General features: G+C 38.7%; 4 protein-coding genes across 4 annotated transcripts; 1 reads left to right on the top strand and 3 right to left on the bottom strand.

Moving 5' to 3' along the window:
- Positions 1 to 41: 41 nt before the first annotated feature.
- On the bottom strand, positions 42 to 2,563 carry LOC142971837 (myelin-associated glycoprotein-like). Its single transcript, XM_076112532.1, has 5 exons — positions 2,262 to 2,563; positions 1,534 to 1,905; positions 603 to 908; positions 229 to 489; positions 42 to 46 (listed from the first exon to the last, which is right to left on the bottom strand). The coding sequence occupies exons 1-5, from the start codon at positions 2,332 to 2,334 to the stop codon at positions 42 to 44; spliced, it is 1,017 nt and encodes a 338-aa protein (XP_075968647.1). The 5' UTR covers positions 2,335 to 2,563.
- A 2,732-nt stretch (positions 2,564 to 5,295) lies between these two features.
- LOC142971905 (B-cell receptor CD22-like) lies at positions 5,296 to 9,496 on the bottom strand. The gene is made up of 7 exons (XM_076112643.1): positions 9,469 to 9,496; positions 8,729 to 9,109; positions 7,820 to 8,125; positions 7,446 to 7,706; positions 6,788 to 6,869; positions 5,977 to 6,013; positions 5,296 to 5,478 (listed from the first exon to the last, which is right to left on the bottom strand). Exons 1-7 carry the CDS (start codon positions 9,494 to 9,496, stop codon positions 5,425 to 5,427), a joined length of 1,149 nt encoding a protein of 382 aa, XP_075968758.1. The 3' UTR covers positions 5,296 to 5,424.
- Positions 9,497 to 12,937: 3,441 nt separating this feature from the next.
- LOC142971836 (myelin-associated glycoprotein-like) lies at positions 12,938 to 16,716 on the bottom strand. Its single transcript, XM_076112530.1, has 7 exons — positions 16,689 to 16,716; positions 15,957 to 16,337; positions 15,048 to 15,353; positions 14,674 to 14,934; positions 14,414 to 14,495; positions 13,523 to 13,562; positions 12,938 to 13,183 (listed from the first exon to the last, which is right to left on the bottom strand). Exons 1-7 carry the CDS (start codon positions 16,714 to 16,716, stop codon positions 12,938 to 12,940), a joined length of 1,344 nt encoding a protein of 447 aa, XP_075968645.1.
- LOC142971835 (armadillo repeat-containing protein 3-like) lies at positions 16,715 to 21,453 on the top strand. Its single transcript, XM_076112529.1, has 14 exons — positions 16,715 to 16,729; positions 16,813 to 16,930; positions 17,303 to 17,428; positions 17,662 to 17,730; positions 17,817 to 17,992; positions 18,195 to 18,389; positions 18,640 to 18,823; positions 18,961 to 19,113; positions 19,202 to 19,310; positions 19,904 to 20,153; positions 20,422 to 20,558; positions 20,842 to 21,010; positions 21,178 to 21,272; positions 21,429 to 21,453. The coding sequence occupies exons 1-14, from the start codon at positions 16,715 to 16,717 to the stop codon at positions 21,451 to 21,453; spliced, it is 1,821 nt and encodes a 606-aa protein (XP_075968644.1).
- The last annotated feature ends 1,391 nt before the right edge of the window (positions 21,454 to 22,844 follow it).

The raw sequence follows: 22,844 nt of genomic DNA, 5'->3' as shown, positions 1-22,844 counted from the left end.
CACATACTGATGAGAAAAGTCAGCTGTCTTGCCATCTGCTTTCAATCTTTATAAAACAAAGACTCACATGAAACACTGAGAGTGTTTCTCTCCTGCTCAGCTTGACTTCATACTGTATTTTGCAAACGTATATGTAAAACAATGCTGCGTCAATAATGTTTGCAGACGTGATGTTAGCCAACAATAACTGCTCCTAATTCACAGGATGTGATACAGTTCCGTGTTTACCTTTAATAGTCAGAAGGATCTCTGATGATGTTTGATTACCAATCTCATTGGTGGCCACACAGTAATAAACTCCTCCATCAGTGACATTAAAGCTGTAAAAGTCTGGATCAGATACAGTGACGGGTCCATCTTTGCTGATCTTGAACCAGGTGAAGCTGCTGACGGGAGGATTGGCTCTGCTGGAGCAGGTCAGGTTCACCCAGCTACCTGCTGACACCAAACCTGGTGGACTGATGGACGCCGAGGTGTCCTTGGGAGCGTCTGAGGAGAATGTGACGGAGATGTGAGGTCAGAGAGCAGCATCAGAGCCTGAACGAGATCCTTAAGAGAGAAGAATCATCATGTGCTGACAGGATCCAATAACAAACACTTACATGAAACACTGAGAGTCGTTGTCTCCTCTGATGTCTTGACATCTTTTCCTTCATTCACAGGATATCTGGCAGAACAGGTGATGATGAATCCATCATGTTTGTCTGACAGAGTGATGATCTTCTGGATTTTAGTTGTGAAGGTTCGATCTGTGTTTTCCTCTGTCATGATGTGAGGGTCTTGTTGGAGGTTCCAGGTGAGTTTAGGAGGAGAGTGTGGACAGGGAGTGAAAGCTGAGCAGCTTATAGAGACAGACTCCTTCTCCTTCAGATCACCTGAGATCTCAATCCTGGGGCTTGGAGGAGAATCTGTGGTTTCAAATCAAATACAGATTGTACACTGAAGAACACAGCAACAAGACCAGGAGTCTACTGCCATGCTAGCAGTACTCTTCTACATTTGAGAGCAAAATATTGTACTTTTACTCCACTAACAGCTTTTGGATTGTTCCTTATTATAAAAAGAAGAACGTGTTTGTTCGGGGCTTCTTGTCATTATTCTGATGTTTCTGAGTTGTTAATAGAAATCACTTTTTTTCTCCTTTCCTCTCTCATTAATCACCTCACGACCCCTCAGATTTATCTTGTGACCCTCTGTAGGGGTAACATGAAATGTAAACTTACACTAATTAATGTAGATTTTGTCCAGTAATGATGGTAAATTGTCAAAAAAAGCTGAACTTATGAGACTTCCCCTTTTTCAAGCGTTAAATGCAAAGGTCTACATGAACAGGCAGCTTCATCATGGGACTATTAATAGTAGAGCACAAAATAAAAATCCCATTAATATCCATGAAGTGTAAACATTTCATTCTCTGGTTGGTCTCTGTAGCAGATATTTACATTCACATTGAAGGTTAGCTTCAACTGACATCACTTTTTATTCTAAACAATAACATCATAGACTGACTGATAAAAACCAAAACTCTCTTACCTCGAACTGTTATTTGAAGAGGATCACAAAAAGCTGTTGCCAGAAATGGTCGGTTCTCAATCCTGAAGTAGTACGTGTCTGTGTATGATGTGATTAAACTGGAAAATAAAGTGGTGCAGTTTTTCTGACTCAGGTCTCCAGTTAGATTCATTGGATAGATGTTATCCTTCCTGCTACTGTTGAAAATCACATTATTTGGTTTTGGGCCATTTTTAATCCACATTCCGTAGGTTGTTCTTGCGCTGTTGAAGTCCTTCTCTGGTTTACGACTGAAGTTACATGGGATTTGCAAACAAGATCCAGTCAGTGCTTCCATCTCTTGAGGTGTAGTAATGACTAGATTTAGATTCGGAACACAATCAGCCAAAGCACCTGTGAAACAGACTAATGATTAACAGTGGTGAGTAACGTGTAAATAAACAACAACAAAAACATGAAGAGAAATATACTTCAGCAGTAATATTTTGCATTGTGATCTTTTGTTCCTTGAACAGTTTTTGTATTGATTCATTTTCTTGGTTTTACAACAACTATCCCCCACGAGGCCGACCCCAGTGGTGACCAAACCCGTCTATATCTCCAAATAACTAAGTCAGTCTCGTCTCAGTGACAAAAGAGCTGACGCAGAGAATACAGATTGTAACATTCACATGAATTTAGGGTAAAATGATATGTGTCAAATAGTAAATGATTCAAGAGGAATACAAGTGACTGAACCAAAAGCTCACCTGAGAGAAAGAAGACACTCAGTAACATGTTGGCTGTCACCGTTCTCACAGACCGGACTGCCATGACACTCATCACCTGGATTCACAAACACAACAGTGGATTTTACAAAGCGTTCAACATGCTCTGTACAACCACAAGTTCCTGTGTGTTAAGAGACCACCGCTCACAAGGCTGCAAATGTGTACGACTCAGAGTGTTAGATGAGAATAAAACCATGAGTGTTGTCTTACCAAAGAAGCCCACATCAACAAGAGAGTGACAAATAGATCCTTTGGTTGGTGGTTTTAAAGAGAAAATAATGATATTCATGAATTTCAACAGTCCAACAATCCAACTTCCCTTTTTTAGCTGTCGTAATTTAAAACCGAGACAACTTCCTTTGAATTAAGACCACAGAGCGAGTGCTGTTGTTTTTTTTATCAACAGCACTGGGGTAATGACTTACCCCAATAGCTAAACATTCTGCTTCCTCTTCTCTCAAATATCTATTAAAATCTTTAAAAAGTACATTTGATAAACACCAGCAGACAAAAGGTCAGGATTATTCTGTTTCATATTTAAAAAGAAAAACATGAAAATGTCCCATCAAGGAGCCAGTTTCACACAGATTATTGCAGAAACTGTATCTGTTGTTGTTTTCCTTCATAAAGGAACATAGAGGGGAAAATACTGGAATCCATGAGAAGCAGAGGAAAAGGACTCGCCAAGCAGTCAGAACAATATAAGGCACTCAATGGCATGAATCATACGGAAAAGGCTCAGATGAGCAGCTACTCTTTACAACTCATTGATATTTTATCCACCCGTGAGTCCTGACACACAGTTTTGTTCTCTGTGCCTTTAAATATGAAAACAGAAGTTCAACAAGTAAAACGCTAGTCAGTCCTCTGGATGCTTCTGCATTGATGCTACAAGTAATCAGACAATTTCTTTATGAATAATCAGAATTAAATATATCATAACTAGAAGAAATAGAAATATTAAAAGATATAGAAAGACTGTTTTCTACCATTTGCCATTTGATCCTAAAATGATTGATTGTAGCAGACATCAACTTACATTGGAGTGAGTGTTTTTCCTCAGTGCAGCCGTGCTGTCTGACCAGGTCAATGCAGAAGTCACAGGTCTATGAACCAAGATGGACTGTGAAAGGAAGGAGGAGTTAATGGAAGGTGGGTCAAAACATCACTGCTGGTGTTCCTGCAAATGGCAAATAAAGCTATAATTCACACACTTGTGTGCACATTTGTACTACAACCACTGCTGTAATCTGAAAATACCACAACGTCCATTAATTTACCAGCCAATGATTAAATGAAAGTATTCTAAATGAAGAAATGACACATTTAGAGTCACGACAATGCATATTATGAGATGGAACTGATTATTTAAATTGTTAAGAGCTTGCATGCGTAGAGAAATACTCTCTCCCTCCTTGATTATTACATGCAGAAATAACTTTATTTATAGTGGATGCATTTATTGAATATTGTTCAAGTTGAAATTAGATTATTAGGATCTTTCTGTTATTGAAAAAGGTTTTTATTCTCTGGATTCTGACTTTGACTCTACATGGTGTTTTTGCACCATTGTCTCACTTCATTGGACAGTCTCCTGTGAACTTTTGTGTTTTTGTCATCTTAAAACATTTACATGCACCTGCACTTTTCATCTGAGTCGTGTGTTTTGGGTTCATGTCTTGCTGGTTTCCAGTGTAGCTTAATACATATGTACATATTCAGGTGATGATGAATCCATCATGTTCGTCTGACAATAATAATAAATCATAAGGTCCCCTTTAAGGATGAATACAAAAGAAATAGCAACATTGTGTGAGTCTGCTCTTTTGTACATGATAATTCCTGTACTTATTGTTCTTTTAATGCAATATCCTATAAAATCCTACATGTTCCCATCCTTAGTACACACAACATATACTTTGAAATGAAAATCCCATTTCTCAATGAATACATTTTATTGTACAAAATGATTTATCACAAGTGAGAATCCTGCAGAATCTGACGAACCAACTTCCCCTGTGTACTTGAAAGTTCTCAGAATTTATTGAGGGCTTTGCACATGCCTTACCCTCCACCACTTCTCCTTATTAGTCTGGTTGATAAGCCACACAGCTGAAACAAAGGTTTCTCATCACATTCAGAGTGTCAACACCAACTAAACGTGTGGGAAACTTCACAAACAAGTATCTGCCTCGATGAATAGCATGTACATTGAATTTTAGTTGTGCTGCAGTGAATGTGATGTCCTCCTGAGGATCATTAATAATGCACTATTAACTGGACTCCTAATCACGTGGATTTATATATATATATAACAATAAGTCTTGATTTGTCATTTCAGTACATAGACTGTTTGCACTGTATGAACACCCCACATATTAAACCATATTCTCTGTAGGGGAACGTGGGCTTTCCACAGTATGAGACAACGAGTTAATTAGTCAGTTATAAATACAACTTATTCTCAGTTGTCGTGTTGAGCATCAGAAATATTTGAACCATATGAAGTCAGATATTACGACATCATAAAGATACAAGCATTCATGTATATATTTCACGTAACTCATATAACATAATGATAATAATGACATATTTGAACAGGTGAAAGTATGAACTTCATGTATTTTACACGCACAGAAACCGTAATGCTGACTTCTGCACATTATATCAGCCGTTACCTCCACAGTTACATAGCAATCATGAGTCTGTGTGTACATGCTAAATGATAACATAAGTGACAACACTTTCTGCTGAATGAAACGCATCATTTTTTATTTTATTTAACACACTTTACATGCATCCAATGGAAACACCAGCTAAGCAATACAAATGATGTACATGGTCCAGGCATGTGTTTTGTATCTTAAGAACAAATAATAAAATCTGGTGCCAGGAATCAGTTTAACATGAGATTAAATATTAAAGAGGATGTTTTTACTTTTATGTTGAGATGATTTTAACAAAGACACACAGTGCAGAGAAAGCACATATAAACATGATTAACTATTCCTCTTTAAAGAACGGAAGACCCTTAAGTATTAAGAGAAGATCTACACACATTGTGTAAGTGGCACACTAAGACTAATGAATACAGAACATATAACACAGTTGTCGTTCCATATCATCTTCTTCCTCTTCTGGCTCATGATGGATGTAACTCAACCACGCTGTTAACATAGTCCGCTTCTACTGCTTGCTGCAGCAGAAAGAGTTTTAGTTACTGCCAAGATGAACACAGATGCAACATGTCTTTTGTGTTACAGATGTGTCAGTGTCACAGGGCCTCACATTAGAGAACAGCAGACTGAACAATCCACCAACTAAATCAGGCCCTCAAAGAACATGTTAAACCTCACACACACACACACACACACACACACACACACACACACACACACACACGCACACACACACACACACACACACACACGCACACACACACGCGATAATGTTCGCCATATCATCTTTATAAGGTGATAACATGTCAATGTTGTGTTTACAGCTTGTTGGACTGCCCCTTAATAAATGAATGCAGGTTTAAAGCTGTTTTGACTTTGTGTTGTTTCAAACGTTCTTTATGTAGATTTAATTTTTGTCGGTATTCATTTCTGATGTTCTGTTTTTACGTATGAGTGAATGGAACCACTTTATAAAGAAATAATAATGAAATAGCTCTCCTCATCTCATATCTTACCTCCTGTGGTTTGGTGGAGCGTCTTGATCTAAACCAGCTGGATGAAAAAGAAGAATGAATGAATTTGTTGGTCACACTTTATAAGTCTATAATGCTTCATAAACATACTTTGTAATGCATTTTCTTTCATCACGGCATCATTATGCATTTGATGATGACATATAAGGTCCAGTATCATAATCATTTATAATTGCTGGTCACTCGCTGACATTTGCAAGGATAGTAGTGCATTATAATTCCCATAGCTGTAATACATTATCATTGTTTTAGAAAGCATTGTACTCACTGTTATAATACATTATAATGTGGTTATACGTTACTCTGTGGTTATTGTTTTGATTTCAGTGAACATTGTGTGTTGTTATTTAGTAGAATTAATGACATATTTCTTCACCTTTCTTGAAGCAAACAGTGCCCACTTAGAGTAACTTATAATCACATTATAATGCATCATTAAAAGATTATGATGTATTACAACAATGGGAGTTATAATACACTATGATCCTTGTAAATGTCAGTGAGTGACTAGCAGGTATGAAGTGTTGTACTTGACCTTATACGTCGTTGTAAAATGCTTTATAATGTGTATGATTATTGTCATCATCATCATGAATATTGATGGTGTATTATGCATTAATGCATTACAAATGTATTCATAATGTATTATAGACATGGGCTTAGAGAGTAGAAAGTGTTTTTTGGGGTTATTTTGTAATGACAGTGATCTGTCTCATACATTCCAACCACATTTAAAATGAGACCAGCTGGTGTGTATCTGCAGACGATCGTATCGTAGAAAAGTTTATCTCACCACTCAAAGATGACCAATGTGCTGACGAGCATTACGATTCCCAGGACCTTCACTATGACTTGAGCACCAACCCGTTGATCGCCTGCAACACAACAGCATGGTCACCTTCTGGAATGTTATGACTCCAAAACATCTCAAATCATAATTCCTGCAGCTACCTTCAAATACCAACTGACGTCCAGTCGATAGCTGAATGTCCAGCTCATTTCTGCATCCACAATAATACAATCTGCCTCCATCACTGCTGCTCACTTTAAAGCCATAAATCTGTTCATCAACTTTGATCAGTGTCAGTCTGCCATCATCGATCATGAACCACACAAAGGTGTCAATGGGAGGGTTTCCCCTGCAGGAGCAGGTCAGGTTCACCAAGCTGCCAACTGACACTAGATCAGTGGGACTGATGACCACTGAGGGTCAGGAAGACTTGGCACATATTGATGAGAAAAGTCAGCTGTCTTGCCATCTGCTTCAATCTTTATAAAACAAAGACTCACATGAAACACTGAGAGTGTTTCTCTCCTGCTCAGCTTGACTTCATACTGTATTTTGCAAACGTATATGTAAAACAATGCTGCGTCAATAATGTTTGCAGACGTGATGTTAGCCAACAATAACTGCTCCTAATTCACAGGATGTGATACAGTTCCGTGTTTACCTTTAATAGTCAGAAGGATCTCTGATGATGTTTGATTACCAAGCTCATTGGTGGCCACACAGTAATAAACTCCTCCATCAGTGACATTAAAGCTGTAAAAGTCTCCTTCAGATACATTGACGGGTCCATCTTTGCTGATCTTGAACCAGGTGAAGCGGCTGACGGGAGGATTGGCTCTGCTGGAGCAGGTCAGGTTCACCCAGCTACCTGCTGACACCGAACCTGGTGGACTGATGGACGCCGAGGTGTCCTTGGGAGCGTCTGAGGAGAATGTGACAGAGATGTGAGGAAAGAGAGCAGCATCAGAGCCTGAATGAGATCCTTAAGAGAGAAGAATCATCATGTGCTGACAGGATCCAATAACAAACACTTACATGAAACACTGAGAGTCGTTGTCTCCTCTGATGTCTTGACATCTTTTCCTTCATTCACAGGATATCTGGCAGAACAGGTGATGATGAATCCATCATGTTCGTCTGACAGAGTGATGATCTTCTGGATTTTAGTTGTGAAGGTTCGATCTGTGTTTTCCTCTGTCATGATGTGAGGGTCTTGTTGGAGGTTCCAGGTGAGTTTAGGAGGAGAGTGTGGACAGGGAGTGAAAGCTGAGCAGCTTATAGAGACAGACTCCTTCTCCTTCAGATCACCTGAGATCTCAATCCTGGGGCTTGGAGGAGAATCTGTGGTTTCAAATCAAATACAGATTGTACACTGAAGAACACAGCAACAAGACCAGGAGTCTACTGCCATGCTAGCAGTACTCTTCTACATTTGAGAGCAGAATATTGTACTTTTACTCCACTAACAGCTTTTGGATTGTTCCTTAATAAAAATAAAAGAACGTGTTTGTTCGGGGCTTCTTGTCATTTTTCTGATGTTTCTGAGTTGTTAACAGAAATCACTTTTTTTCTCCTTTCCTCTCTCATTAATCACCTCACGACCCCTCAGATTTATCTTGTGACCCTCTGTAGGGGTAACATGAAATGTAAACTTACACTAAGTAATGTAGATTTTCTAAAAAAAACTGAACTCATGAGACTTCCACTTTTTCAAGCGTTAAATGCAAAGGTCTGCATGAACAGGCAGCTTCATCATGGGACTATTAATAGTAGAGCACAAAAAAAAAATCCCATTAATATCCATGAAGTGTAAACATTTCATTCTCTGGTTGGTCTCTGTAGCAGATATTTACCTTCACATTGAAGGTTAGCTTCAACTGATATCACTTTTTATTCTAAACAATAACATCATAGACTGACTGATAAAAACCAAAACTCTCTTACCTCGAACTGTTATTTGAAGAGGATCACAAGAAGCTGTTGACCGAAATGGTCGGTTCTCAATCCTGAAGTAGTACCTGTCTGTGTATGATGTGATTAAACTGGAAAATAAAGTGGTGCAGTTTTTCTGACTCAGGTCTCCAGTTAGATTCATTGGATAGATGTTATCCTTCCTGCTACTGTTGAAAATCACATTATTTGGCTTTTGGCCAAAGTGATTGTCATTTTTAATCCACACTCCGAAGGTTGTTCTTGTGCTGTTGAATTCCTCTAGTTTATCACTGAAGTTACATGGGATTTGCAAACAAGATCCAGTCAGTGCTTCCATCTCTTGAGGTGCAGTAATGAATAGAGCTGGATCCCTATCACAATCAGCCAAAGCACCTGTGAAACAGACTAATGATCAACAGTGGTGAGTAACATGTGTAAATAAACAACAACAAAAACATGAAGAGAAATATACTCCAGCAGTAATATTTTGCATTGTGATCTTTTTTTTCCTTGAACAGTTTTTGTATTGATTCATTTTCTTGGTTTTACAACAACTATCCCCCACGAGGCCGACCCCAGTGGTGACCAAACCCGTCTATATCTCCAAATAACTAAGTCAGTCTCGTCTCAGTGACAAAAGAGCTGACGCAGAGAATACAGATTGTAACATTCACATGAATTTAGGGTAAAATGATATGTGTCAAATAGTAAATGATTCAAGAGGAATACAAGTGACTGAACCAAAAGCTCACCTGAGAGAAAGAAGACACTCAGTAACATGTTGGCTGTCACCGTTCTCACAGACCGGACTGCCATGACACTCATCACCTGGATTCACAAACACAACAGTGGATTTTACAAAGCGTTCAACATGCTCTGTACAACCACAAGTTCCTGTGTGTTAAGAGACCACCGCTCACAAGGCTGCAAATGCGTACGACTCAGAGTGTTAGATGAGAATAAAACCATGAGTGTTGTCTTACCAAAGAAGCCCACATCAACAAGAGAGTGACAAATAGATCCTTTGGTTGGTGGTTTTAAAGAGAAAATAATGATATTCATGAATTTCAACAGTCCAACTTCCCTTTTTTAGCTGTCGTAATTTAAAACCGAGACAACTTCCTTTGAATTAAGAACACAGAGCGAGTGCTGTTGTTTTTTTTATCAGAGTTCTTCCCTTAACTGCTCATATCCTGTGAGTCTATTTATTCTGAAATCTTTATATATTACATATATCCCAATAATTATAATAACAATAATAAGAACATGTAACAGCCAGTGACTTGAGTACAGTCACTGTGGATCACACTGAGCTTTATCTCTGTTGCTCTGCATCACAGGACTGATGAAACTCACAAACTATTATTTGTGTTGTTACAATTTCATCATTGAATAAATGACTTACCCCAATAGCTAAACATTCTGCTTCCTCTTCTCTCAAATATCTATTAAAATCTTCAAAAAGTACATTTGATAAACACCAGCAGACAAAAGGTCAGGATTATTCTGTTTTATATTTAAAAAGAAAAACATGAAAATGTCCCATCAAGGAGCCAGTTTCACACAGATTATTGCAGAAACTGTATCTGTTGTTGTTTTCCTTCATAAAGGAACATAGAGGGGAAAATACTGGAATCCATGAGAAGCAGAGGAAAAGGACTCGCCAAGCAGTCAGAACAATATAAGGCACTCAATGGCATGAATAATACGGAAAAGGCTCAGATGAGCAGCTACTCTTTACAACTCATTGATATTTTATCCACCCGTGAGTCCTGACACACAGTTTTGTTCTCTGTGCCTTTAAATATGAAAACAGAAGTTCAACAAGTAAAACGCTAGTCAGTCCTCTGGATGCTTCTGCATTGATGCTACAAGTAATCAGACAATTTGTTGATGAATAACTAGAATTAAATATATCATAACTAGAAGAAATAGAAATATTAAAGATATAGAAAGACTGTTTTCTACCATTTGATCCTAAAATGATTGATTGTAGCAGACATCAACTTACATTGGAGTGGGTGTTTTTCCTCAGTGCAGCCGTGCTGTCTGACCAGGTCAATGCAGAAGTCACAGGTCTATGAACCAAGATGGACTGTGAAAGGAAGGAGGAGTTAATAGAAGGTGGGTCAAAACATCACTGCTGGTGTTCCTGCAAATGGAAAATAAAGCTATAATTCACACACTTGTGTGCACATTTATACTACAACCACTGTTGTAATCTGAAAATACCACAACGTCCATTAATTTACCAGCCAATGATTAAATGAAAGTATTCTAAATGAAGAAATGACACATTTAGAGTCACAACAATGCATATTATGAGATGGAACTGATTATTTAAATTGTTAAGAGCTTGTTGCATACGTAGAGAAATACTCTCTCTCTCCTTGATTATTACATGCAGAAATAACTTTATTTAAAGTGGATGCATTTATTGAATATTATTCATGTTGAAATGAGAGTATTAGAATCTTTCTGTTCTTGAAAAATTGTTTTTCGTAACAGCACACTGATTAATCTAAATATTGTTACAAAGTCTTGTTTTTTTTAAATTGTTTTCAGTTTTTCTCTTATTTCCTGTTTTATTTTGGTATTCACTTATAGATACTTCACTTCCTTTCCTCGTGTGTTTCCCACCACTGTGATTACCTAACGCCCTGATCAGTTTCACCTGTGTCTAATAAACCTTCCTCGCTTGTGTATTCAGTGTGTGTGCTCTCTTTTGTCTGTTCATGTCTTTACTGGTTGAGGGATCATTTCTGGGTAGTTTTCTAGTATTTTGGACCTTGGTTCTGGATTCTGACTTTGACTCTATGGTGTTTTTGTACCATTGTCTTACTTCATTGGACAGTCTCCTGTGACATTTTGGTGTCGCTTGTCTGGTTTTTAACTCTGCTCCCCTGACTGTGAGCTCTTCAGAGCCCTGTGGCTCAGAGTCTCCTGGTAGGTGGCGTTGTTGGCTTTGTAGTAGAAGTCACTTTGTATTTAAATTGAACTGGTGTAATAAGATGCAGCCCGGCTATTGGCTGTTGTTCCCCGTTACAACATTTTTGCTGTATTTATGTTTTTGTCTATTTGCAGTTGGTGGTCATTACATTTTATGTCTTACTTGATATTAGTGTATTTACAGTAAAATGTCATATTTAGTACATATCTGGGTTGCACCTCAATGACCAAATTTAAAGCCCCTGAAAGCTTGGCATCAAATCTTAAGAATTTCTCCATATAATAGGATACATATTTATGACAGAATAAGCAACAATCATCATTTAGCTTTAATTATGAGTTTATCACTAAAACACTTCAACAACCCTGTCCATTGTCATCAAATTGTGATTCAAATGTTGCTCCTGATTGGTGACATCACCTCTTCTAAAATGCAGCAAGAACCAACTTGGATGATTCTTTTTCGTGTGAAATGAAAAAAACTTACATTTTTGTAAAAGCGTATTCATAAGTCACTGATCACACTGTATGAATTTGATCAACAGCACACATGAATGTACTGCAACATTTTTTTAAATCTCTAAAAGGAAGCTGAAAAATGTTACAACTGCAACGTTTAATTTATTAAATTCAACTCTTCAAACAAGTGGACTGATCACAGTACAGTGGGAAACTAAAGTGAAAATGTTTATCTCTTATTCATCCATAATTGAGTGACAAGTTTGTCTTTTATTCATGAATTTCTTCTTGCTGACCACAAAAGAGCCATGTGAAGAAAAAGGAAATGCAACAAAATAATTGTTTTGGCTTGCATTATGACACTACAAACACATAATATTGAGATTTGTTTGGCTTGCTTGTACTACAGAGTGATAGTTTGTAGCGTGCAAGATCATTTTTGCTGTTTATTGTAACTGCCAAAACTCAAAAACTGTTAATTGTGGCATTGAAACAGCTACTCATGTATTAAAGTGCAAAAATGAAAAACCTTCACATGCAGAAACAATGACTGTAAGTCATCTTTGGTTTAGCTGTAATAATTAAACACAGATCCATTTATGATGAAGAAATATGACGCATGTTACGTGAACAAATCAGCCATCCATGTGTGGCGAAAAGGAATTTAGAGACCCATCAACACCTCACGTATTGATAAAAAATGTTCAAAATGTCCCACTTTAAATATATTGCAAAGAACTGAAGAAAATATGTCCTTGTAAGAATAACAACAGAATATTTGTTGAATAAAAGTTCATGTCCATGCACTCGTTTTCACTTCAACACTTGAGCGTAGAGATCCTCTGGGCTGTCAGCAGTCTGTGTGAAGCTCTTTACTGTCTTGGACACTTTGACCTGTGCATACAGTGTGTCTTGCTGCTGTCCACTGTCCTGCACCGAGGCCGAGGACGGTTCAGGTCTCCAGTTGGAGAAGTTAATCTCTCCGTAATGGATCTCTCCTGTTTCTGTTTCTGTTACTCTGGCTGGCTGTTGAACAGCTGGCTCCTCCGCTGTTAGGCTCTGTGATAAATGGACCAAACAAGAAATGTTGTGAAGCACCTTCATCTATTTCCTTCACTTCACCTCATTTGTCTCTCACTCAGCTCCCACTGCTATAAGACAGCGACAATCATCCAAATAACCAGCTTTTAATGGACACAACAATAGAAACCCTTATTGCTATGGCAGTGGATTATTAATGTGAGTTTCTAACAGGATGTTTCATCTTCCTGTGTGTCTCCACATTTAGTCCCTAATGAGTAACCTGTTCAGTCCAGATCTCAAGAGTGCAGACAGTATGACTAGTTAGAAACATGCTCATAACACATAATTATCTAAAGTATTTAAGTTGTTTCCTACCTGTGTCTGTTGTGAAGTTGAACGTTTTGACTTGAACAACCTGAAAGACACATGAGAGCTGTCAGCTTCATTTTTCTGTGTAATAATAAAGTGCTTTAAGTGCAATTTAGAAACCGTCATTAGAAACAGAAACAGTCAACAATTAATAATACAGTACAAAAAGAGGAAATAGCTAAAAGCAAGTCATTTCACAGCATTGTTTGAGACCACCACATTATTCCTGCTTGTATAAGACACTTCTGATGCTTTAAAAGTGAATAAAAGAGTTTTGAGTCTGAGTATTGAAACTAAATGTGCTTGAAGTGTTCACTCATTCTGGACATCTGGCGGCCACTTCTTGTACTAACTGGTCTAAAGGTCTAAAGGTTTAGTTCAGACTGGTTTTACATTTGAAGACAGTGATCTCAGGTTTCTTACACTGATTTGTCAACATTAGGTTCAAAGATCTTTAATGACATTCAACATTTACATAACTTAGACTCCCAATTAGGGAATCAAGTTGGGTGATATTGACAAACTCTCAAAAAAATAAATGTGTCATCGGCATAAAAATGAATCTCTGTGTTCTGCATGTGTATATTATGACCTTGAGGCAGCGTGTAGACACAACAGTATGGCCCAGGTATAGAACCCTGAGGAACGCCACAAATACACTTTTGACTTTAAATAATCAGTTGAAACAAAAAGATATGAAAATAAATCAGACTCAGAGATTTTGATCAGTTGAAGACATTCATTCAAAATAGAATAATACAGTACAAAATGTCAGAGGTGTAAAAAAAAAGAGCTAATACTAACAAATCACAGATTACAATGAGAAGAATATCTGTACAAAAATACAATCATTTTGAGTGGATACATCTGGATATGAACTTGATTTGAGGTACTTACCAAATGGCAACACCCGCACAGATGAGTACAATGATTCCTCCAACAACTGCGACCCATGGTGACAAACTTTCAAGCTGTTCTCCTACAGAAACAAAACATTATAAGTGACCAAGTCAAGTTAAGAAGAATGCTCAGCTTGACTTCATACAGTATTTTGCAAACGTATATTTAAAATGCTGCGTCACTAATGTTTGCAGACGTGATGTTAGCCAACAATAACTGCTCCTAATTCACAGGATGTGATACAGTTCTGTGTTTACCTTTAATAGTCAGAAGGATCTCTGATGATGTTTGATTACCAAGCTCATTGGTGGCCACACAGTAATAAACTCCTCCATCAGTGACATTAAAGGTGTAAAGGTCTCCTTCAGATACATTGACGGGTCCATCTTTGCTGATCTTGAACCAGGTGAAGCGGCTGACGGGAGGATTGGCTCTGCTGGAGCAGGTCAGGTTCACCCAGCTACCTGCTGACACCGAACCTGGTGGACTGATGGACGCCGAGGTGTCCTTGGCAGCGTCTGAGGAGAATGTGACGGAGATGTGAGGAAAGAGAGCAGCATCAGAGCCTGAATGAGATCCTTAAGAGAGAAGAATCATCATGTGCTGACAGGATCCAATAACAAACACTTACATGAAACACTGAGAGTCGTTGTCTCCTCTGATGTCTTGACATCTTTTCCTTCATTCACAGGATATCTGGCAGAACAGGTGATGATGAATCCATCATGTTCGTCTGACAGAGTGATGATCTTCTGGATTTTAGTTGTGAAGGTTCGATCTGTGTTTTCCTCTGTCATGATGTGAGGGTCTTGTTGGAGGTTCCAGGTGAGTTTAGGAGGAGAGTGTGGACAGGGAGTGAAAGCTGAGCAGCTTATAGAGACAGACTCCTTCTCCTTCAGATCACCTGAGATCTCAATCCTGGGGCTTGGAGGAGAATCTGTGGTTTCAAATCAAATACAGATTGTACACTGAAGAACACAGCAACAAGACCAGGAGTCTACTGCCATGCTAGCAGTACTCTTCTACATTTGAGAGCAAAATATTGTACTTTTACTCCACTAACAGCTTTTGGATTATGATTCCTTGTTAAAAAAAGAAGAACGTGTTTGTTCGGGGCTTCTTGTCATTTTTCTGATGTTTCTGAGTTGTTAACAGAAATCACTTTTTTTCTCCTTTCCTCTCCCATTAATCACCTCACGACCCCTCAGATTTATCTTGTGACCCTCTGTAGGGGTAACATGAAATGTAAACTTACACTAATTAATGTAGATTTTCTAAAAAAATACTGAACTCATGAGACTTCCCCTTTTTCAAGCGTTAAATGCAAAGGTCTGCATGAACAGGCAGCTTCATCATGGGACTATTAATAGTAGAGCACAAAAAATATTCTATTGATCCATGAAGTGTAAACATTTCATTCTCTGGTTGGTCTCTGTAGCAGATATTTACATTCACATTGAAGGTTAGCTTCAACTGACATCACTTTTTATTCTAAACAATAACATCATAGACTGAGTGATAAAAACCAAAACTCTCTTACCTCGAACTGTTATTTGAGGAGGATCACATTCAGCTGTTGCCAGAAATGGTCGGTTCTCAATCCTGAAGTAGTACGTGTCTGTGTATGATGTGTTTAAACTGGAAAATAAAGTGGTGCAGTTTCTCTGACTCAGGTCTCCAGTTAGATTCATTGGATAGATGTTATCCTTCCTGCTACTGTTGAAAATCACATTATTTGGCCTTTGGCCAAAGTAAGGGTCATTTTTAATCCACACTTCGAAGGTTGTTCTTGTGTTGAATCCCTCCTCTGGTTTACCAGTGAAGTTACATGGGATTTGCAAACAAGATCCAGTCAGTGCTTCCATCTCTTGAGGTGCAGTAATGAATAGATTTAGATTCGGAATACAATCAGCCAAAGCACCTGTGAAACAGACTAATGATTAACAGTGGTGAGTAACGTGCAAAAAAACAAAAAACATGAAGAGAAATATACTTCAGCAGTAATATTTTGCATTTTGGTCTTTTTTTCCCTGAACAGTTTTTGTATTGATTAATTTTCTTGGTTTTACAACAACTATCCCCCACGAGGCCGACCCCAGTGGTGACCAAACCCGTCTATATCTCCAAATAATTCAGTCAGTCTCGTCTCAGTGACAAAAGAGCTGACGCAGAGAACACAGATTGTAACATTCACATGAATTTAGGGTAAAATGATATGTGTCAAATAGTAAATGATTCAAGAGGAATACAAGTGACTGAACCAAAAGCTCACCTGAGAGAAAGAAGACACTCAGTAACATGTTGGCTGTCACCGTTCTCACAGACCGGACTGCCATGACAGACACGAGATCAATGATAACGCATTTACATCTCTCCCTCTCTCCTCACTCTCACAGTTTGAGCCACTAACCTTTGAGGTAAAAACTCCAGCAACAATAGTGCTGCTGCTGAGCTCCCCAGAGGAGGACATCCTAGTCAAAGCCTGTGAAGCGATCCACATATTTGCAGAAAAAGGTGCAGTAGACTACCCACGGAAAAAAACGCTACATATTAGCTTTTTTTCTGTGAGCAAACATGCAGCTGAAAACCACAAAATGTACTAAATGTCTTATCTTATTTCCTGCTTATTTCCCATGATATCCGTCATCTAATTCATTCGATTATATGCTCATGAACCACTTGCATAGTATATATTTTATATATCAAGAGCTGAAATAAAACAATCAACATGTAATAATATTATATGTATATTACTATTATAGACACCCCCTGTTTTAGCTTCTAATGTGTTTATCTTCACTACTTCACTGACACATAGTAAATGCTATACAGGTCTGTTTGCCACCGTGCTTAATGTCTCTGCTCATGGTCTCCCCCTGTTGTTAGGAGATGAGAACAAGGTTTGTCTGCTGGGACTGGGGGCATTGGAGCCTCTCTGTCAGCTCATCACTCACATCAACAAGCTGATCAGACGCAACGCCTTCATGGCCCTGGGCATCATGGCCAACAACGGTGTGTCAGACAACATATAACAAAATCAATGCAGAAGAGCCTTTTGAGCCTGTTGGTGGCTTACAGTACAATTGATTTGACGTCCTGACCATCTATGTGCTTGTCAGGCAATTGAGTGCTTAGAGATTTGTCAACTGGCTAGAATTCACTGTTTTGTTGACTTACAGACTGAGAGACTGATGGGTTTGCTGACTAAATAAGTTATTAACTTTGTTTCATATTTCCATTGAAAGGTGATGTAAGGATTGCTCTGAAAAAAATAGATGTCATTCCATCAATCATTGACAAACTGTCCCTTGAAGGTGAGTAATTTGGATCTCGAGATGAATAGACTTAGAAATAGATATAATAAAAGAAACAAACAATGTCATTTTCTTTCCTATTCAAGAAGATGTAGTTGTCCATGAGTTTGCAACACTGTGCCTGGCCTCTCTGTCAGTGGATTTCGTCTGTAAGGTCCGGATCTTTGACAACAAGGGCCTGCCACCTCTAATCCAGCTCTTATCCAGTCCAGACCCTGATGTCAGCAAGAACTCACTAGAGATCATCTTTAACCTGGTTCAGGTGACTCAGAGGAGGTTACAAGGCTATGTGGTTATAAGGTTTTTCATTTTAGTCAAATAGAAGTTACATTTATCAGTATCTTAAAAGCCACTAAACGCATCACGGTGTGTTTTGTAAAATATATTCTTGAGATGGATGAAATTCAAACGGTTTCATTATTCTCTTTTGACTTTTGTATCCGTGTTGTAATGTATGCATGAAGGACCACCAAAGCCGTCTGGCAGTGCGTGAGTTGGGAGGGATCCCTCCACTTCTGGATCTGTTGAAGTCGGACTTCCCTGTCATTCAGCAGTTGGCTATAAAGACACTGCAGAATGTCACCACTGATAAAGATGCATGCAACACCTTAAGGGAAGAGCAAGGATTTGAGAAGCTCATGGATATCCTCAGCAACATGGTAGGTCTTTGTGTGCATGTGTCTGAGAGACAGAACAAATGCTTATGTATGTCTTCATCCTGCCCTTTAGTCCTAGGTAATGAAAACAAGAAGACAAAATATGGATAGGGTTATAGCTGTCTGTATGCAGTGTATGTTTGCACCATTAGCTGAAAATGGTTCCCTTTGAATGAACACTGTCTGAACTCCTAATGCCTCTATATCCTCGACTACATCCTCTGTCTCCTATCTATCTTTTTATTTCTTACAGGAATTCAGAGACCTTCACGCTGTGGCCTTACGGGTAGTTGCTAACTGTATGAGTGACAGTGAGAGTTTACAGCTGATCCAGAATGGTGGAGGATTAACAAGGCTGATGGAGTGTGTTCTCGCCCCCAATATGCCTGAAATCCAGTCCAACGCTGTGAAATGCATCGCCAGGGTTGCTCAGAGCTGTAAGCACAGAAGGAGACAAGAGATAATATTTTTTTTCATTGCTTTCCAGCTATAGGTTTGGAAGTCAAGCGGGTGTAACAGTTAATCCGTGTGTTTTCTGTGTTTATTTCATCGTATTTTGAATACACACGTGTAGCTGAGAATCGCGAACTGCTCAATGAGCAGAATGAGCAGAATGTGCCTGTAGGACTTCTGTCTGTAGCGGACATCAGCGTGAAAACAGCTGCCTGCCAGGCTGTGTCCGCCATGAGCTTCCACCTAGCCAGCAAAGACAGCTTCAGAGACCTGGGTACATACGTGCACATTCGCACAAGCACCTTAACATCATACACTCTTAACGATGCCGTGTGAATGAGTTGGATTTATGTGTGTTTCAGGTGGGATCCCTGCAGTTGTACGGTTGCTGAGCAATGACAGTTTGGTGCTTAGAGAGGCAGCAACCCAGGCCCTCTCTAACCTCACACATAGCAACCAGCTCAACGCATTGTGAGTGACAGACAACCTGTTACATAATGCAAATGAGACCCCTACAGTTAGTTACTCAAAAAGGACCGAGACAATTAACAGTTTCAGGGTCTGAATAATGATATGTGCAACTTGCTGCCAAATGTGTAAAACATTAAGTGATGAGTTTGCAGTCTAAAACCGGGTATTTGAAGGTGGTATTTTAAAGTTGAGCAGTGTGCCTTCCTGTCTGCTATTTCACAAATGATTTAATGCTTCATCTTTCTTCTCATGGTTCTTACTGACTGAATATATCTACCTATCTTCTTTCCCTTTCTCCATTTCATCTTCCACCTTTTTATTCCCCCGACAAATCATCCCTTTACCCTTCGTCTCTTACTGTCTGACATATTTCAGCATTACTGTCTCCTTAAGTTCTCGGGACATTAAACTCCACCTCCCATCCTTAATTCCCTCACTTCCTTACTCTTAATGTTTGATTTCCCTTAAACTCCACTTATTTGTGCAAATCACACAAATGACACACACTTTACCTTCTACGTTGTATACTTTGAGACTGCATGTAGTCTGTAGGTTTGCAGTAAATCTCCCATCCATTTCTGTGGTATCTGCAGTGCAGTGTACGAGGCAGAAGGCCATGAGATCCTTGTCCAGCAGCTGTATGGAAGCTGTCCCAGGACTGTGGCCAATTCTGCTGCCACCCTTGGCAACATGGCGGAACAGGAGGTCATCCGCTGCAGTGTCTTGTCACATGGAGCCATACAAGCTCTGGTGGAGCCCTTGAAGTCCACAGATAGACAGGTCCTGGTCAACTCCACGCTGTGCCTGGCAGTATTGGCCTGCGATACGGAAGCTAGGGCAGAGGTGGGTGTTTGTGTGTGTCTAATGACAGTTTAGACTCCTGCCTTGCTGTCATATTTGTGAATTACAATGAAATTTTGAGATGTTTTGCATAAAGAAAATATCAGTTAATGGTACCAATACTGGTTTGACTGTTCCTGTTTTTATTCTTAACAGTAAAATGTATAAAACTTAAAAACAATGTTAATTATAAACAATAGTTTCTTATGAATTTTCCAAGAATAGTTTATATGCTTTCCCTGACCACCTAAAATTCACTCCTTGTTCATAGCTACTAAGCGCAAGAGGCCTTCACCCACTGGTCAATTTGCTGCAAACCTATGATAAGGAGGTGTTGCGCAATGCATGCTGGGCTATCAATGTCTGTGCCAGTGATGTGCCCACTGCTGTGGAGATGTGCAAATTTGGGTAAGACACTGAGATGACAGCCAACTATTACATCAAACATGACTGATGTCATGTAGAACTTTGATGAGTGTTTTAAAGTTACAGCGACACAAAAGGTGTAGCGTCTTCAAGCCAATTTAGAGTAGTCTCTAAAATAGCCAGTAGATGGCAGTATAGGACAGTATTATGTATGGCTCCGACATAAAGTACTGGTCCTTTTGTTTATATGAGAGTGTGTGTTTGTTAGTGCGTGCATTTTTATATTTATCACCAATGTCTGAATATCTGTTTGTGTGTGTCTTAGTGCCTTGGAAATGCTTCAGCAAATCAACCAATCAGTGACTCGAAGAAGCAGTTTCAGCAAGTTGGCCATGATCAGCCTGCTTAACTTCAATTTGTCTGTCAAATACAGCCTGACAGGTCATTTGGCCTCCACTGAAGTTATTAGTGAGGGCTTCTATGATGCCGGGAAGGTGTGTATATCTATGTATGTATGTATACTATTGAAATGGATGTGAAACGGAGGTCACTTAAGGAATATGAGTCCAATTCAAATAAATTACTGTTGTCAAATCTAAAAGAAAATACTGTAGCAAAGGATAGTTTGACATGTCTTGTACATCACATCTCTCTCTGTTAGGTTCCTGCAGGTCAGAGGATTCTGACTTTAAAGGAACTGTCCGAGCAGCCTGTCAACAAGCAACGGCCCATCATTGTTGTCAATGCTGCAACAGAGTATGTTTTCTTGATTTTCTGTGATTCATTAAGTTTTGAAAAAAATAGAACTAAACATTGTTTATTATTAATATGCATCAGATTCCAACACAGTTAAAAAAAAGTTTAGACAGAGGTTTTTGAAAATATATCCAGGAACTCCCATAATATATCCAGGAACTCCCATAAAACAATTTGTTGATGAATAACTAGAATTAAATATATCATAACTAGAAGAAATAGAAATATTAAAGATATAGAAAGACAGTTTTCTACCATTTACCATTTGATCCTAAAATGATTGATTGTAGCAGACATCAACTTACATTGGAGTGAGTGTTTTTTCCTCAGTGCAGCCGTGCTGTCTGACCAGGTCAATGCAGAAGTCACAGGTCTATGAACCAAGATGGACTGTGAAAGGAAGGAAGAGTTAATAGAAGGTGGGTCAAAACATCACTGCAGGTGTTCCTGCAAATGGAAAATTAAGCTATAATTCTTAAGAGCTTGCATGCGTAGAGAAATACTCTCTCTCTCCTTGATTATTACATGCAGAAATAACTTTGTTTGTAGTGGATTTAATAATAGTACACTGATTAATCTAAATATTGTTACAAAGTCTTGTTTTTTTTTATTGTTTTCAGTTTTTCTCTTATTTCCTGTTTTATTTTGGTATTCACTTATAGATACTTCACTTCCTGTCCTCGTGTGTTTCCCGTCACTGTGATTACCTAACCGGCCCTGATCAGTTTCACCTGTGTCTAATAAACCTTCCTCGCTTGTGTATTCAGTGTGTGTGCTCTCTTTTGTCTGTTCATGTCTTTACTGGTTGAGGGATCATTTCTGGGTAGTTTTCTAGTATTTTGGACCTTGGTTCTGGATTCTGACTTTGACTCTATGGTGTTTTTGTACCATTGTCTTACTTCATTGGACAGTCTCCTGTGACATTTTGGTGTCGCTTGTCTGGTTTTTAACTCTGCTCCCCTGACTGTGAGCTCTTCAGAGCCCTGTGGCTCAGAGTCTCCTGGTAGGTGGCGTTGTTGGCTTTGTAGTAGAAGTCACTTTGTATTTAAATTGAACTGGTGTAATAAGATGCAGCCCGGCTATTGGCTGTTGTTCCCCGTTACAACATTTTTGCTGTATTTATGATTTTGTCTATTTGCAGTTGATGGTCATTACATTTTATGTCTTACTTGATATTAGTGTATTTACAGTACAATGTCATATTTAGTACATATCTGGGTTGCAACTCAATGACCAAATTTAAAGCCCCTGAAAGCTTGTTATCAAATCTTAAGAATTTCTCCATATAATAGGATACATATTTATGACAGAATAAGCAACAATCATCATTTAGCTTTAATTATGAGTTTAACACAAACACTTCAACAACCGCGTCACTTGTCATCAAATTGTGATTCAAATGTTGCTCCTGATTGGTGACATCACCTCTTCCAAAATACAGCCTTTGGTTTAGCTGTAATAATTAAACACAGATCCATTTATGATGAAGAAATATGACGCATGTTACGTGAACAAATCAGCCATCCATGTGTGGCGAAAAGGAATTTAGAGACCATAAACATCTCACGTATT

The sequence above is a fragment of the Anarhichas minor genome, unplaced genomic scaffold (genome assembly GCF_050575085.1).
Source record: "Anarhichas minor isolate MPS153535 unplaced genomic scaffold, ASM5057508v1 ptg000050l, whole genome shotgun sequence".
Lineage (NCBI taxonomy): Eukaryota > Metazoa > Chordata > Actinopteri > Perciformes > Anarhichadidae > Anarhichas > Anarhichas minor.
This window is presented reverse-complemented; position numbering and strand designations above follow the sequence as displayed.